We start from the raw sequence: 16,518 nt of genomic DNA on the forward strand, positions 1-16,518 counted from the left end.
TTTTCAGCCAGGCAATGGTAGCTCACACCCACAATCCTAGCTACTCAGGAAGCTGAGATCCAAGGATCGTGGTTCAAAGCCAGCCTGGGCAGGAAAATCCGTGAGACTCTTATCTACAATTAGCCACCAGGAAACTGGAAGTGGCGCTGTGGCTCAAGTGGTAGAGCGCTTGCCTTGAGCTGAAGAGCTCAGGGACAACGCCCAGATCCAGCGTTCAAGTCCCATAATCGACAAAAAAAAATTTTTTTTCAGCCAGCTGCTGGTGGCTTACCCCTGTTATCCTAGCTACTCAGGAGGTTAAGATCTAAGGATCACAGTTCAAAGCCAGCCTGGGCAGGAAAGTCTGTGAGATTCTTCTCTCCAATTAACTACCCAGAAAAAGCCAGAAGTAGTGTTGTGACTCAAATGGTAGAGTGTTAGCCTTGAGCAAAATAATCTAAGGACAGTTTCCTAGCCCTGAGTTCAAGCCCCAGGACCAGCAAAAAAAAAAAAAAAATTTTTTTTTCAAAACATTATTTAAAAAAAATAACCACAATTTGGTATTTTTGTTTTTGAGCTAGAGACCTGAGATTTATTAGTAAGTATTTATTTAATATGTTTGACAGCTCCATACTTAAAGATTTGTTTGTGGGGGATAAGAGTCCACAGCGTGGGCTGTGAGCTTGCTCATCTGTCAGATCCGGTTTCCTTGATGAGATGCGGGTGTCTCGTCCCTGGTCCCTGGCCATACGCTCACCTGCCTTCTGCCTATCAGCATCTCGTGCTTCTCAGAGGCAGAGGGGCCATGTGCGTGAGGCTGCATGCTGCGTGGAGATTGCACCGTATTTGCGTTTCAGGAACACATCATCAAGATGAATCTGCTTATTTATTTTATTATTATTATTTTTTGCCAGTCCCAGGGCTTGAACTTAGGGCCTGAGCACTATCCCTCTGCTGCTTCTGCTCAAGGCTAGCACTCTACCACTCAAGCCACAGCGTCATTTCTGGCATTCTCTGTGTATGTGGTGCTGAGGAATGGAACCCAGGGCTTCATGCATGCTAGGCCAGCACTCTACCACCAAGCCGCATTCCCAGCCCCAAATCTGGTTGGCCTGAAACCATGATCCTTCTGCTCTCAGCCTCCTGAGCAGCTAGAAGTACGGTCCAAGCTACTAGTGTTTGGCCCTTTTTCCTTCTTTACATTTTTTTAATTGTTACTATGTACAAAGGGGTCACAGTACTCAGGTCAGGTAAAGAGGATATTTCTATTTGGACAATGTCACCCCTTCCCTAGCTCTCTCCCAGCCCCCCCCCCCACTCCACCCCTTTCCTTCTTAAAATCATGCTGCCCTTGCTCGGGCTCAAACTCGCAGGGCTGTATGGAAGTCTTCCCTCTTATCCCTTCTCCACCGAGTCCTTGTGGGGGGGCCCTGTTCCCAAAGTGCTAGGGCTCTTCTGCTGCTCTCCATGCCCCCCAGAGCACACGGCCCAGTGCCTCTCCTGCGTGACCGGTGGGGGGCGTGGGCGTGTGGTGCCCGGGGTCCAGATGCCTCAGCCTGGGTGGGGACACTTGCTCCCCAGCTCACGCCTAATCCTAGCTACTAAGGAACGAAATCTAAGGATCCTAGTTCAAAGCTGGCCCAGCAGACAGATCTGCTAGACTCTTCTCTCCAATTAACCAGCAAAAAGCTGAAAGTGAAGGTGTGGATCAAAGGGTAGAGCACCAGCCATGGCAAGAGTCACAGAGTTCAATTCCCAGTACTGGGGTGAGTGTTCACACACACACACACACATACACACACACACACCTCCCTCTAGGAGGGAAAGGAGGAGAGAGAAGGCAGAAAAGAAAACCAAGACATTTCTGATCGAGTGTGGCCAGTGTCGTGGGAGATGGCCTCGGCCGGCTGCTGCCCAGCTCTGGCCTGAAAGAGTGCCACCTCACAGCTCCGCCTGAAGCCTCAGTGGCCGCCCATGGCCTCTTGGCAGACTCTCTTTCTGGGAGATCTTTGGGGGGTCCTGGCCCCCTTAGGGGACAGCCTAGGACTCAGAGCTTGCAGTCCCCACTTCTGGAAGGTGCTGGCTGGGGCACAGCCCGTCCCAGTGTGAGGCGCGGTGTGCTGAGCGATGCCGCCTCCTCCCCACAGTCAGGAGTTGAGGGGGAGGGGAGGAGGGAGGCCCCGCACTGTCCCCCCCCAGCACCGCGGAGACCAAGCCCCTGCTTCTTTGCAGGTTGGATCTTTGGCGAGCGTCTGCATGACCAGGAGAGAGGCTGGTTCCCCAGCTCCATGACAGAGGAAATCCTGAACCCCAAGATCCGCTCCCAGAACCTCAAGGAATGTTTCCGAGTCCACAAGATGGAAGACCCTCAGCGCAGCCAGAACAAGGACCGCCGGAAGCTGGGCAGCAGAAACCGGCAATGACCCCCCAGGGCCAGCGCTAGCCGAGAGCTGGGATGTGGCAGGGGTGGGGGGGCAGACCAGGAGGGCTGGGGGGAGGAGCAGGCACTGCCCCGCCTCCCCCCTGCCACCCGCCCTGCTGAATGCTCGCGCCCCAGGCCCCGAGCCCCTCGCTTGCTCTTGCGCTTGCACACAGAGCCAGGAGGAAGAGAACTGACAGTCCTTACCTCCGCCTCCCTCCTGCCCCTGCGAAGGAGGTGACCAAAGAGGCCCCGGGTGCAGGGGTCCCTGGGAGGGGGCAAGCAGAAGTTTGACCACAGGCCTGCACGTGTCCCCTCCCCACCCCCAAGCCATCAGCGCCTGCCAGGACGACCCCGACGGGCTGCCACTGCCTGAGGGAGCCCCCCCTCCTGCCCTCCTCCCGTCCTGGCCCTGCCTGCTACAGGCCCGGGCCACCCATGGTGCCCCTGGGGGCTGGATGTCCCTTGTGTCTTCCGGCCCCTGGGGAGCCCACGGGTGCTGATGGGAATGTATTGGTCGCTGCATCGTATGGTTCTGGTTCTGAGAAAAGCAAACATCATTTTTGGCTGCATTAAAGAAGCATCTGTAAAAGGAAGGCAGGTCTCTTTATCGCCCAGGTCACACGAGAACGCGTCTGGTGGCAGGCTGGATGGGGGAGCAGCCTTTGGGTCAGAGGGGCCAGAGCAGGCCCCAGCGTGGGTGAGGGCCGCGGCCTCTGTGGGCAGGGCGTGGAGAGGGGCGTGTGCGGGGCACGAGGCCGTCCTGCTGCTGAAGAAGAGCAGGTTTGCAGGGCCAGGGGGCACGGGGCTGTCCGTGGGCTCCGGGCTGCCTGGACCCTGCCACCTCACCCTGCCTTGAATGGCCGCGACCCCCAGGGGCTGCAGCTCTCACCTGGGCCGGCAACCCCCCCCCCATCATCCAGAGCCATGGGGGGGCACTGGAGTGGGGGGTCTCAGCTTGCTGGCACCCACAGGCTGCAGAGGGTGATGGGCTACCTCTGGCCTTGGAGTGTCCCTGGAAGGACTGGCTGGGGAGCAGGGCAGTCCAGGAGGAGCTGGCTTGGGGGGGGGGGGTGCCTAGGCCCCAGCTCGGTCTTTGCACGCAGCACGCTTGGTTGCTATTTGAGGTGAGGGAAATACAATGCAGCCTTGAAAGTGTCACCTCTGCAGCCCTGGTCCACAGGGCCCAGCCTGGGCTCGAGGGGCGCCTGCTGGGGTGGGAAGCTGAGCCCTCGGATGGGTCTGCGCTGATGGGGGGAGAGGGGGCGCACCGGCAGAAAAAGGTGCCACAGGGCTCAGGGCCGCCGCAGTGGCCGAGGTAGCTGTGGGGAATGGTTAAAAGCAAGGGGGGCAGGGTTCCCTAGAACCGCAGTCTGGCATCTGCCATTTGCTCTAAACCAGGCCCAGGCTGGGCTCCAAGAGCTCTGGGGAGGCGCTCTGCTTCCATTAGAGCCTCAAATGATCAAGTCCCTCGCCCCAAGAGCGGCAGGCAGAGAGGGGGGAGAGCTAGAAAGGGGGAAGGGCACGGAGAGGGGAGGGCACGGAGGGGGGCGGGCACGGAGGGGGGAGGGCACGGAGGGGGGCACGGAGGGAGGAGGGCATGGAGGGGGAAGGGCACGGAGGGGGGAGGGCACGGAGGGGGGCACGGAGGGAGGAGGGCATGGAGGGGGAAGGGCACGGAGGGGGGAGGGCATGGAGGGGGGCACGGAGGGGGGAGGGCACGGAGGGGGGCACGGAGGGAGGAGGGCATGGAGGGGGAAGGGCACGGAGGGGGGAGGGCACGGAGGGGGGAGGGCACGGAGGGAGGAGGGCATGGAGGGGGAAGGGCACGGAGGGGGGAGGGCACGGAGGGGGAAGGGCACGGAGGGGGGAGGGCACGGAGGGGGAAGGGCACGGAGGGGGGAGGGCACGGAGGGGGAAGGGCACGGAGGGAGGAGGGCACGGAGGGGGGAGGGCACGGAGGGAGGAGGGCACGGAGGGGGAAGGGCACGGAGGGGGGAGGGCACGGAGGGGGAAGGGCACGGAGGGGGGAGGGCACGGAGGGAGGAGGGCATGGAGGGGGAAGGGCACGGAGGGGGAAGGGCACGGAGGGGGGAGGGCACGGAGGGGGAAGGGCACGGAGGGGGGAGGGCACGGAGGGAGGAGGGCATGGAGGGGGGCACGGAGGGAGGAGGGCATGGAGGGGGAAGGGCACGGAGGGGGGAGGGCACGGAGGGGGGAGGGCACGGAGGGGGGAGGGCACGGAGGGAGGAGGGCATGGAGGGAGGAGGGCATGGAGGGGGAAGGGCACGGAGGGGGAGGGCACGGAGGGGGGAGGGCACGGAGGGGCCAGGTGATGGCCCGGAGTGGGGAGGACACAGAGGGGGAGCCGCCGCCCCCGAAGCCGCCCCCACCCCGTCCCCAGCAGGCGTCTCCTCCACTCAGCGAGGGGTGGGCAGGGGGCGTCGGGCCTGCGGGCGGGCGGGAGGACCGCCGTGGGATGAGCGCGAGGACGCGCGGCGCGGCCCCGCACGCAGGCCGGACTCAGTGCACAGGCGCTCCGCCCCCGCCCCCGCCCCCGCTCTAGCTCCGGCCCCGCCCCAGGTCCCAGGCCCCGCCCCCGCCCTGGCTCCAGCCACCTCGACCCCGCCCCGACCCACGCTGGCTCCGCCCCAGGACCCGCCCCCGGCCCACCCTGGCTCCGGCCCCGCCCCCGCGCGGGCTCCGGCCGGCTCCCCCGACGCACCTGCGCGCGCTCGCGCACGGACGCTCGCACGGGCGCGCGCACGGACGCACGCGGACACAGGCAGCGCGTCCAGCCGCGCCGAGGCGGACGCGGCTCCTTTATTGGCTTCAAGAAGCGGAAAACTTTCTCAGCGCGACCACGACGAGCGCCAGCACCACGCAGGTGGCCAGCAGGGCAGCGATCACGACGGCCGCGATGGCGCCGGGCCCTAGCGAGCCTGCGGGGGGCGGAGACAGAAGGCCGCGTCACCCCGGGGTCCCGGGCCCCCGCCGCCCGCCCTCCCCGCCCGCGGGCCCGTACCGCTGCCCGGGTCCAGCGGCTCGCGCGCCGTGCTGTCCTCGGGGCCCGGCTCCAGGGTGGGCGTGGGCTGTCCGGGGGCCGCGGGCTCCTGGCCGGGGCTCGTGCTCTCCGCGGGGCCGTCTCCCGACGGCAGATCGACGGGCTCGTTCCACAGGGTGGGGTCGGGCGCCTGCGGACCCTCAGCTGGAAGACCAAGCAGGGGAGACGGGTCCGGGCTGTCACCGGGCCACGCGCATGCGGGGGCCACCGCGGAAGACAGCGGGGACCTGGGTGACGCCCAGCGGAGCTGCACTCGGACCTTGTCCTTAGGAGAAACTCGGGGTCCGCGAGGCTGGCTGGTGGCCACCTCGAGATCACTCGCCATTTGGGGCCTGGGATGGGGCAAGAGGCGGCAGAATGTTGATGATTGTGAAGTCTAGATCTGCTGGAGTTCAGGGCGTGTGTGTGCGTGTGTGCGCACGCGCGTGTGTGTGCGTGTGTGCGCATGTGTGGTGTGTGTGTGGTGTGCGTGCATGTGTGTGCGTGTGCGTGTGTGTGCGTGTGTGTGCGCTGGTCCTGGGACTTGAACTCCAGGCCTGGCGCAGTCTCTGCTCAAGGCTAGTGCTCTACCACTTGAGCCACGGCTCCGCCTATGGCGTAGGTAATTGGAGGTAGAGTCTCTCAGACTTTTTCCTGCCGGGGCTGGCTTTGAACCACGGTGTTAAGGCCTCAGCCTCCTGAGAGCAGCTGGGATGACAGCCGCCGCACTGAGAAGTCAGGCTATTTTTTTGTTGTTGTTAACTTTTCTTCTATTAAAATCTTTTCACTCCAAAATGTTACCACACCCCTGGCTCCCCAGACCCAAGCCTGGACAGGGTCCTCTGAGGCTCAGATTGTAGGCAGGAACCTCTGTCCTGTTCCCAGAGCTTGCCCAAACCAGAGCAAAAACCCCCAGTGAGAAAGCAGCGACAGCAGCCCGGGAAAGCCCCCCCCCCCCCCCATGGCTCTCATCGCCTCCGCCTTGTGGCATCTTCCTTGTTTCAGGGCCCTGGCTGAACTGCAGCACTGCTCTCCGGGACCCGTTGGGCTGGCCCCACCTGGAGAGGAGGGGGGCGTGACCCCCTTGGAGGTCTACAACCTCCAGCCCCCATGGGAGATCACCCAGCGCCAGACTAGTGCAGAGGCCTGCGTGCCCACCCTTGGCAGGCTTGAGAGTTCGCAGATTCCCTGTCCCCAAAAATGACACGCCACCAGCCCCTGCCTGCTGTCGCTGCACCCAAGACAGATGGCAGCCAGGCCCCTTCCTGTCCCTTCCTCCGGCCAGAGCTCACCTCCCGTCCCGGGCGTTTGTCCAGGGAGGTGCCCTGAGCTGCTGGAAGCCAGGCCCAGCCAGCCGGGGTGGAGTCTGCAGCCACAGGCTACCCCCCCCCCCCCCGTGCCCCCCTGCCCCCCCAAGCCACCAGTGGAGAAGCTACAGCTGGGACCAGGCCCAGCATGTCGTGTTCTCCAAACTTCTCCAAAAGAAGAAGGACCAAGTTTAAGGGCTGCAGCCTGACCTCCCTCCCCCCTTCCCCGGGGAGGCCAGGGACAGAAGTGGCAGCAGAAATGGCAGGCTAAGGACTTGGGCGGGGGGGGGGCAGCAGACAACCCCTGTGGCCACGAGGAGACCATATCCCGTGGGCAGAATGGCCAGCGTCGTGGGACTTCACACTGGCTGAGGCAAGCAGGGCAGGGGAGGGTCTGGTGGCACTGCCACAGGCCCGGGCACCCCTCACTGTCCCCCAGCACCCCCTCCGCCTGCACCAGTTGCCTTGCCATTCGGTCAATAAGTTTGTTCAGCGCCCAGTCTGACCACAGGGTCCTGAGGCAGGCGCCATGCGCACAGACAGCCTTTGTGTGGCATGAAGAGCCTTTTCATCCCCAACCTGGCCACCCGCCCGCCCAACCTGGCCTGCTCCCCACCTCAGCGCCCGGCCACTGGCCCGGCCTGGGCTCTGCCTCGAGCCTGCCTGCGTCCCTCCTCGCCTGCTGCAGGACCCCAGCCCAGGCAAGAGGTAGGGGCTCGCAGGCCCGTCCACAGCTGCTCAGAGCTTCTACCCCACCACTGGTTCTGAGAACCTTCCGGAATGGCCAGAACAGCAGCCTGAACCCCGCTGAGATCTAGATGGGGCTAGCTGGCCCTGGACCCCTGCCCCGAGCCTGCCTGCTGGTGGTGGGGAAGGGAGAGGGCTTGGCTGTCCCCAAACACTCGTGGGCAAAGCCCACCCAGCCCTGTTGTGTCTCTGCAGGCTGACCGGGGCTCTGGGTGGGAAGAGACGGCAGGAACCCAGACATAGACCATCAGGAGCGGTGGCCACAGGGCTGGCTGGAGGGGGGCGCACACGGGCGGGGCCTGCAGGGATTTCAGCCCCAAGACCCAGGATGACAGATGCAAAGGCCCTGGGCACTGCCATCTCCAGGAAGCTGAGCCTCTCCTGACCATGAGACCCCACCATGCCCTGCCCTGTGGAGGGGCGGGGGCCATGCGTGCACACCCCCCACCCTTGCTCAGTGCGACTGATGTCTGATCATCCCGAGGCCTCGTGGCTCCCAGGTCAGAGGCCAGTGGCCGTGCTGTGTCTCGCAGAGGCGGCGGCTGGAGAGGCCGGGTGGCCTCCACCGCCACCCACGGCCCCTCGGTGCCGCTGTTCTCTCCCGTCCACTCGCCCACCACCCCTCAGATCCAGAGACACCCCCAGAGTCCAGGCTGCACAGCCTTAGATCTAGGGACACAGGATAAGGCTGAGCAACCCTGAGGTGGCCCCAAAATTGCAGATGGCTTTCCTCTGGAGCACAGCCCGCCTTTCTTGTGTTAGTCTCTGCCTTTCAGGACTCCCCCCCACCCAGCACCCCAGCACTGGGTCCCAGGAACCTGCTGGGACCCCCTTTCCACAGACCCCAGCAGCAACCACCTGGGCCCCAGAACCTTGGAGCCAGCTGCCCTGTGTCTAGTTCCCCTGCCTCCCAGGTGTTGGGATGCTAAAGCAACTCCTACACCCCCAGACAGCGCCCCAGTTCAGCGCCCCAGGTGCCCTCCTCCCAGGAGCCACCATCCCTGCAGCCACATGGGCGCGGCCTGCGGGATTCCCAGCCCGATCCCCCCAGAAGGCCACCCCATCCCCCGTGAGGGGCTTGCGCCCACCAGAGCCTAGGGATCAGGCCACCCCAGAGTTCCTAGCCCTGGCGGCCTGGAGGGCAGAGGCAAGGGCCCACGTCCCTCACCTGTGAGCACCGTGGGGGCCAGGATCCCGGAGACGAGCAGCAGCGCCAGGCGCAGGGCCGCACAGGACGCCATCCCCGCCATGGCCGCCAGCAAGCAGCCGGACGCCCAGGACTGCGCTGCTGGGCAGGGGCAAGAGGCTTCAGAGAGCAGGGAAGGATTTTCATCAATGCAAACTCTGTCCTCCTGGGACACCGTGCCCGCCCCCCACAGGCACACACACACACACACACACACACACACACACACACACACACTCAGAACAGACCCGCTGTCCTGAACCTGGGAGCAGCCCCACCCTTGGAGAGGGAAAAGGAAGTCAGTCTCTCTCTCTCTCTCTCTCTCTCTCTCTCTCTCCCACACACACACACACACACACACACACACACACATGTGAGGACACACATCTCCCACAGGTACTGCTGAGCCACTGGACGTGAGAAGTTTCTGGATTCCACAGTGCAGAATCCCCCCAGGGAAGGTGGGAGAGGCAGGCGCCTCTGGCCACGGTGCCCGGGGCTCTCGCGTGGCTCAGGACCTGGCACAGGAGACACGGCCCAGGCCACCGGCCACAGCCAAGTTCACTTTACATTTGGGTTCTCTGAGCTGGGCCAGGAGCAAGTGCTCAGAAGAGCTCATCACAGAAGCCCTTTCGAGAAGTTTCCATTCAAGACAGCTGTGCGTCTTTCCAGAAAATGCCGGTGTCATCTCGTCTCTGCCCTCGGCTCTCCCAAGCGGGCTTTGGGCCTGGTGCTTGGAGGTCACCCCTGAACTTGCTTCCCCTCCAGCGCGGGCCTGGCCACCATTCACTCACTCACAGCTCCCTGGGCTAGAACGTGCGAGCAGCTCAGCTCGGGCCGCCAAAGCATGTCCGGCCTTCCAGGCCTCTCCTGCCTGCCCAGCCCAGCCCCCACCTTCTGGAGACCCCAGCCTCACAATGAAATCATCGAAGATCGCCCTCCTTCCTTCACTCCCCACCCCCAAGCCCTCAGAAAGCCCTGATACTCCTTGCATTTTATGGTTTCCTACCATTTTTAGGACAAAAAGGCAGACTAAGGGTTTCCCCATCCATGCTCAACTCCCCGCTCCTGGGCTTGGCTAGCTTCCCTCAGCGGACCAAACTTGATCCTGAAACTACTCCCTCGCGGAGGGCTCATCTCCACTCCAGCCTCAGCCAGCCAGTCACACCTCCACCCACCTCTCACTGCTCACGTGCTTTCTCTTTCTTTCCTTTTTCTTCCTTTCTTCTTTCCTTCCTTCCTTCCTCTCTCTCTCTCTCTTTCTTTCTTTCTTTCCTTTCTATCTCACAGTACTGGAGATTTGAATTTACATGTTTGAGCTTGCTAGGCATGCTCTGACCCTTATCATATCACTTTTTATTTATTTATGTATTGCCAGTTGTGCGGCCTGAACTCTGGGCCTGGGCGCTGTCCCTCAGCTCTTCAGCTCAAGGCTAGCGCTCTACCACTTGAGCCACAGCGCCACTTCCTGCTTTTTCTGCTTATGTGGTGCTGAGAAATCAAACTCAGGGCCTCATGCATGCAAAGCAAGTACTCTACCACTGAGCCACCTCCTAGCCATCACTTTTTATTTCTTATTAGCACTCATATTTTTATGAAAGTATCTCTTCACATTTTTGTTAATTTTTTTATCTTTTATTTGTATTATCATCATAAAGGTGCTAAGAGAGGGGCTGCAGTTACATGTCAGGTAAAGGGTATATTTCTTAGGCCAGGTGCCGGTGGCTCACGCCTGTGATCCTAGTTACTCAAGAGGCTGAGATCTGAGGATCCCATTTGGAAGACAGCCTGGGCAGGAAAGTCTGTGAGACTCTTATCTTCAATTAATCACAGAAAAAGCCAGAAGTGGTGTGTGGCTCAAGTGGTAGAGCACTACTCTTGAGCAAAAGGCTCAGGGACTGTGCCCAAGTCCAGAGTTTGAGCTCCAGGACCAGCAAAAACAAAAAGTGTATTTCTTTTTGGACAATGTCACCTCTTCCCTCCCTCTTTCCCAGTTTCCCCTTTGTTTCATTAATGTTTTTAAGGACTAACACACACACTGAAGTGTGTTGTTAGTCAGCTGCTTATTGCTGTGAGAAAATACCAGTGAAGCCAGACTCATACTTCCTCACTTCCCGGGAGGCTGAGATCTGAGGATCATGATTCTGACAATTCAGACAAACCCAAGAGACTCTTATCTCAAAGTAACCAGCAAAAATCAGAAGTGGAAGTATGGCTCAAGTGGTAGTGTGCCAACCCTGAGTGAAAAAGCCAAGCAACAGTGTGAGGCCCTGAGATCAAACCCTGGTACTAGTGCATGCACAAGTGCCACGCACGCGTGCACACACAGGTGCACAGACACACAGACACACACACTGAGAAGATGACTTAAAAGGAGTGGAGAGTTACTTTGGCTCGCAGCTGTGCTTTGGATGGTGGCCGGTGCTGAGGGAGTGGCGGGGGAGGGGACAAGGACAGAGTTCACAGCGCAAGTCCCTGCTGACCTACTTCCGCCATGCCTGCCCCTCCCCGGCTCATCTGGCTATAAATGAGGTTAGCACACTCAGCAGCCAATTCCTCTCCCCAGCGCCCCTCGCTGGGGACCAGGCCCCTGAGTAGGGCCTTTTAGGGGGACGCTTCATATCCAAACCCTATAAATCCTGTTTACAAATTCATGCAGGTTTTTTTTATCATGTAAGCTCCACCCAAGTTAACAGAAAACATCTCTAGAGCACCCCAAAGTATCATTTCCCCCCCTGCCCCCCACTACACAGCCCACAGTACTGGGGATTGAACCCATGGCCTTGAGTTTGCCAGATAAAGTATGCTACTACTTGAGCCACGCCCCCAGTCCCATTCTGACTGTGTCCCCTTGAACTTTGAGCATGTGGAGTCGGGATGGGGCTCCCAGCCCAGCTTCGCTGCTCCACAGCTGCCTGCGCGGCCCACCCACCCTCCACAGCGGGCGGGTTGCGGGCTGCAGCTGGTCACAGACCCGCATGGCTGAATAGAGCCGGGTTCTAGCACTGCACCACGATGCATGCGCTCCTCCTCAGCCCCCCGCCGACCTGTCCATATCCATCATTTCCTGTGCGGGGATTTTATGAATGCAGCTTCTCTGAATCTCCTTGGGCCTGGCTTCTTGTGAACTAGGCATGGCCATCTGTCAGCTCTGGACCTGAGGCGCCAGAGGGCCAAAGTCACTGCCTAGAACCTTCTCTCAGCACTGGTTCTGTTCTGCACTGGCATGGGCTCCACACCACACCAGCACTTGGTAGCTGCAGTCTTTTCCTCTCTAGTTGCTTGTTCTAGTAGTTATGAGTTCTGTGTGTGTGTGTGCCAGTGCTGGGTTTGAACTCAGGGCATGGGTGCTGTTCAAGACTAGCTGTTTGCCAGTTGAGCCACACTTCCACTTCTGGGTTTTTGGTGGTTCATTGGAGATAAGTCTCATGGACTTTCTTACCTGGGCTGGCTTTAAATTATGATCCTCAGATCTCAGCCTCCTGAATAGCTAGGATTACAGGAGAGAGCCACCAGTGCTCAGCAGGTTTTCTCTTGAGTAATTAAGCTTGAGTTCCTTTCCATACTTACCACACCACTCTGTCTTGGCCTGTGTATTTATTACAGCAGGATTTAAAAAACATACTCCAGATAGGAATTGTGTGTCAGAGCCTGCAATGGAGCCTCTGCATGAAGTGCTTACACGTTTCCTGTCTCTGCGCTGGGTGACTGGAGGTTTTGAGGTGGCACAGGCTGTTTGGCCTTACCAGTGTTTCCTAGAACCCAGCACCAGGCCCAGCCCATAGCTGGGAATTCAAACATTTGAATTCCATATGTTGGGACTTCTGGACTGGATTTCATAGGGAGAAAATGGGGGGAGTCCACCCATTCCTGACACTTTCTTAAATTAAGAGGCTGAGCCAGGTGCCTGCCAGTGGCTCCCGCCTGTAATCTTAGCTTCTTGGGAGGCAGGAAAGTTCATTAAGACCTCCTTCTCAATACATAGCTGGGCACAACAGCACATGCCTGCCATCCTAAGGTATACACAAGAGGCTGAAATTAGGAGGCTTATCGTTCCAGGCCATCCCAGGCAGAAAGTCTGCAAGACTGTTTCTCCACGAGAAGTTGGACACGGCTGTGCATGCCGGCCATCTCATCTGCTACAGGAAGCCTAAAATAGGTGGATCGAAGTCCAGGTGCACATTCACATACAAAGGCTTACTCCTAGGGGAGGAATACAAGGGTACAATGTCTATGTGCTTCTGATCATATAAAATAATATTTAGCAAAACAAACTACAGAAAATGGAAACAAGAGGATTTTTTTCTCAATGCTTTTACTCTCCCTTTGGGAGGGTAAGAGGAGCATAAAAATGGAGGGACAAAGGATGAATAAATGTAGCATTAGTACTCACTAGACACTGTGGAAAATGAACTATACAACTTGTGGGTGGGAATGGGAGGGAAAAATTGGGAGAGAGCCAGGAAAGGGGTGACATTGTCCAAAGAGAAATGTACTCATTATCTGACTTATATAACTGTAGCCCCTCTGTATAAATTTATAATAACAATTATAAAAATAAAAAGAAGAGCTCACGCCTATAATCCTAGTTACTTGGGTGGCTGATATTTGAGGATCGAGGTTCAAAGCCAGCCTGGGCAAGAAAGTCTGTGAGACTCTTATCTCCAATAAACTACCAGAAAACCGGAAGTGGTGCTGTGGCTCAAGTGGTAGAGTGCTAGCCTTGAACTGAAGAGCTCAGGGACAGCACCCAGGCCCAGAGTTCAAGCCCCATGACTGACAAATAAAAAAAAAAAAAGTAAAAAGTAAAAAATAAAAAGAAGTCTAGGTGCATGCCTGGATGGGAAGCTAGATCTTAACTAAACAGCAAAAATGGAGTTGGAGGCATGGCTCAAGCAGTAAAACACTTGCTTGGCAGACTTGAAGCCCTGAGTTCTCTTAAGGTGGAACAGGCCCTAGGAACAATCCAGCAAAATTCAAGACAGTAAATTATATATCAAATGGTCATTTTAACCATATTAAATGGAGAGGAAAACTGGACAAAACGTCTCAATTAAAGATTGATACAATGTTTGTGCAATGGCTGAGACTGCAGCAAGGCTTCATTCACCAACAAAAATACCTTCTGAGAATTTGGCCATTTGGCCATTTGATCACTGTGCAAGTATCAGAGTGCACAAACACAAGCTTAGAAGCCTACAAGGCACCAGACATACTGAGCTTCTAGAACTCTTGAAGAATGTAGGTGTCAGAGGCACCGGCCCTTTTAACATCCCAAAACCTAATTGTTAACAACAGACTGCTATGACTGGAAATGGGTACCATGTTACTGGAAGATCATGGGGTTTGAACTCAGGGCTTTGTACTTGTGGAACAGGTGCTGTACCACTTGAGCCATGCCCTCTGCCTGGGATGCACAAGTTCTGGAGTGAACTGCTCCGGTGGGTGTGGGGATGGACGTCACATAGCATTTTCAGTGGACACTCGATACCCGACTCATCTCAATGTCTGTAAGAGGTGGCTATGAACATCCTCTAATCCTATAGCGTGGTGATCCATGCCTGCATCCTAGCTACTCAGGAGGCTGAGATTTGTGGTTCAAAGCCAGCCCAAGCAGGAAAGTCCATGAGACTCCTTAGTTAACCAGCAAAAAGCTGGGAGACAGGTGCTGTCAGTTTGGGCATTACTGGTGATGCTCTTAATGTCTGGTTCTGGCTCCTGTCTGCTAGATATCTTGGCACTAATGATTGTCTGCCATTACCAGAGGCTGTGCCATTACCAGAGCTTCCCTCGCTGGCTTTCGCACCATTGATGCTTGGTGCATGAACAGTCATTGGGAACATGTTTCCCCGGTACTTACCTCTAGGTTACCTGGCTTGCTTGCTTGTTTTTATTTTTTCCCAGTGTCAAAACCCCCCAAATCCTGGTCAGAGAGGACCTATGCAGTTCACAGTCATGTCATGCAAGGACCAACGCCACACCGAGGACCATGAGAGGCAGGTGTCTTCTGTGGGAGCAGGGAATTCAGTGTGGAGAGGAGGTGGTTTAGCATGGATCTTGGAGTGGTGTACTGGAACTGGATATGGCAGGAATTCTAGCGTGCATAGCTTTACAGATCTATCACTGTATGTACACACACACACACACACACACACACACACATACACCCTGAGATGGTCAAGAAGCAGTGATACCTAGGGGTAATGAACATACCCAGTGCTCAGATTTTGGGTCCTCAATACCATTCCTACAGTGAATGAACCAGTCGCTGGAGAAGTCTCTAATCCCATGCCTGAGAAAAGCAGAAGACAAGTCTGTAATCTGTGTCGAAGTAAGGAATGGTAGTGACGTAGCCAAGGACAAAGGCCGGCTGGGAATGGACAGTTCGTGTGTCATTTATGGCTCATGGAATGTAGATGCTTACTGTGTGCACAAAAGGGAAACATGTTTCCAATGCAATGGTGCGAAAGCCAGCGGGAAAAGCTTGATTTGCAGAGCCTCTGGTAAAGGCAGACAACCATTAATATGGAGACACCTAGCAGATACCAGCCAGAACCAGACATTAAGAGTCTATCACCAGTAATGGCTCCAAGTGACAGCACCTGTCTCCCAGTCTTCCTGGAGGACACAGCGTGCCTCTGGGCACTCAATGCGCAGACTCACCATCAAACCACAAGGGGACATCACAGCCATGTTGAGCAATGTCCCAAACCCTTAAAAAAATGTCAAGGTGTGAGCCAGGAACCGGCGGCTCACGCCCATAATCCTAACTACTCAGGAGACTGAGATCTGAGGATCGCAGTTCAAAGCCAGCCTGAGCAAAAAAAAAAAAAAAAAAAGTCTGTGAGACACTTATCTCCAATTAACTACCAGAAAATGGGAAGTGATGCTGTGGCTCAAGTGGTAGAGCGCTAGCCTTGAGCTGAAGAGCTGGGGGACAGCGCCCAGGCCCAGAGTTCAGGCCCCATGAATGATGGGGAAAAAAAAAAAAGTCAAGGTGTGGCACAGGGCCTAGATGGGAAATGGCTCCATACTGAAGGAGATTGGAGACACTGTCCCTCCACACACCAACCGCATGGGGATGGCAGCCTAGGCTTTTTTTTCCCTTAAAAATTGTTAGCTGTGCTACAGTTGTGAAAGAGAACTCCCCATTCTGAAGAAGCACCTCAAGTGCCCAGGTGTCTGTCAGGACACAAGCTGGACGGAAGGTGTCAGGGCACAAGCTGGACGGAAGCTTGTTGGGGCATTAAGCACACACTGTGGGTTGAGCGTGCCTAGCACGCACAAAGCCCGAGGTTTCATCCTCAGCACCACAAAGCATGATTCTGTCCACCTACAACAATGCTGCCGTGCGAGGCTTAACCAAGAGCTCTGTGCTGTTTCGACAACTTTTCCCTAAAGCTGAAGCTATTTTAAAAAACAGTGCCCCACGCCCAAAGCACTACTTTTCAGCCCCGCATTACAGCTCCAGCAACAGCGGTGATAGCAATCAATTTTGGCATGACAATGGGTGCAAACCATATCTAGGGCCTGGCAAGCGGCGGATGCCACAGGAAGGCACAACGCTGGCGGAAGAGTCTTCCTGTGGACGGTGGAAAAGAAGAGCCTGGATTACAGGACATAAACAAAGACTGCCTAATTTAAAGAAACGCAGGGGTCATGAAGAACCTGGCATCACCAAGACATTTTGCTACTAAATTCAGAATGGAATTTTCTGTCAATGACCTAGTTTCAATTTTTTTTTAAATTAAAGGAACTGTTACATGATTTTTTGGGGGGAGGAGGAGGTCAGTTGTGGGACTTGAACTCTGTCCCTCAGCTCTTGAGCTCAAGGCGA

General features: G+C 57.2%; 2 protein-coding genes across 3 annotated transcripts in view; one reads left to right on the forward strand and one right to left on the reverse strand.

Annotated features, from left to right (window-relative positions):
• Ngef (neuronal guanine nucleotide exchange factor) overlaps positions 1 to 2,447 on the forward strand; it is a 67,508-nt gene extending 65,061 nt beyond the window's left edge. For both annotated transcript variants that reach the window (XM_042679063.1, XM_042679062.1), the window contains one exon: positions 2,212 to 2,447. In XM_042679063.1, coding sequence (XP_042534997.1) covers positions 2,212 to 2,402 — 191 coding nt within the window. In that variant the 3' untranslated portion in view covers positions 2,403 to 2,447. The remainder of the gene's footprint in view (positions 1 to 2,211) is intronic.
• Positions 2,448 to 5,230: 2,783 nt separating this feature from the next.
• Snorc (secondary ossification center associated regulator of chondrocyte maturation) lies at positions 5,231 to 8,736 on the reverse strand. The gene is made up of 3 exons (XM_042679069.1): positions 8,664 to 8,736; positions 5,424 to 5,606; positions 5,231 to 5,340 (listed from the first exon to the last, which is right to left on the reverse strand). The coding sequence occupies exons 1-3, from the start codon at positions 8,734 to 8,736 to the stop codon at positions 5,231 to 5,233; spliced, it is 366 nt and encodes a 121-aa protein (XP_042535003.1).
• Positions 8,737 to 16,518: the final 7,782 nt, after the last annotated feature.

This window comes from Dipodomys spectabilis, unplaced genomic scaffold (assembly GCF_019054845.1).
Source record: "Dipodomys spectabilis isolate Male_0828 unplaced genomic scaffold, ASM1905484v1 ptg000051l, whole genome shotgun sequence".
NCBI lineage: Eukaryota > Metazoa > Chordata > Mammalia > Rodentia > Heteromyidae > Dipodomys > Dipodomys spectabilis.

Excerpts from the sequence above, each read along its gene's own strand:
- Snorc (XM_042679069.1), bottom strand. The coding sequence starts at position 8,736 with ATGGCGTCCTGTGCGGCCCTGCGCCTGGCGCTGCTGCTCGTCTCCGGG. Across the intron at positions 5,607-8,663 it reads GGCCCCCACGGTGCTCACAG|CTGAGGGTCCGCAGGCGCCC; the intron begins GTGAGGGACGTG and ends TTGGTCTTCCAG. Across the intron at positions 5,341-5,423 it reads GCCGCTGGACCCGGGCAGCG|GCTCGCTAGGGCCCGGCGCC; the intron begins GTACGGGCCCGC and ends CGCCCCCCGCAG.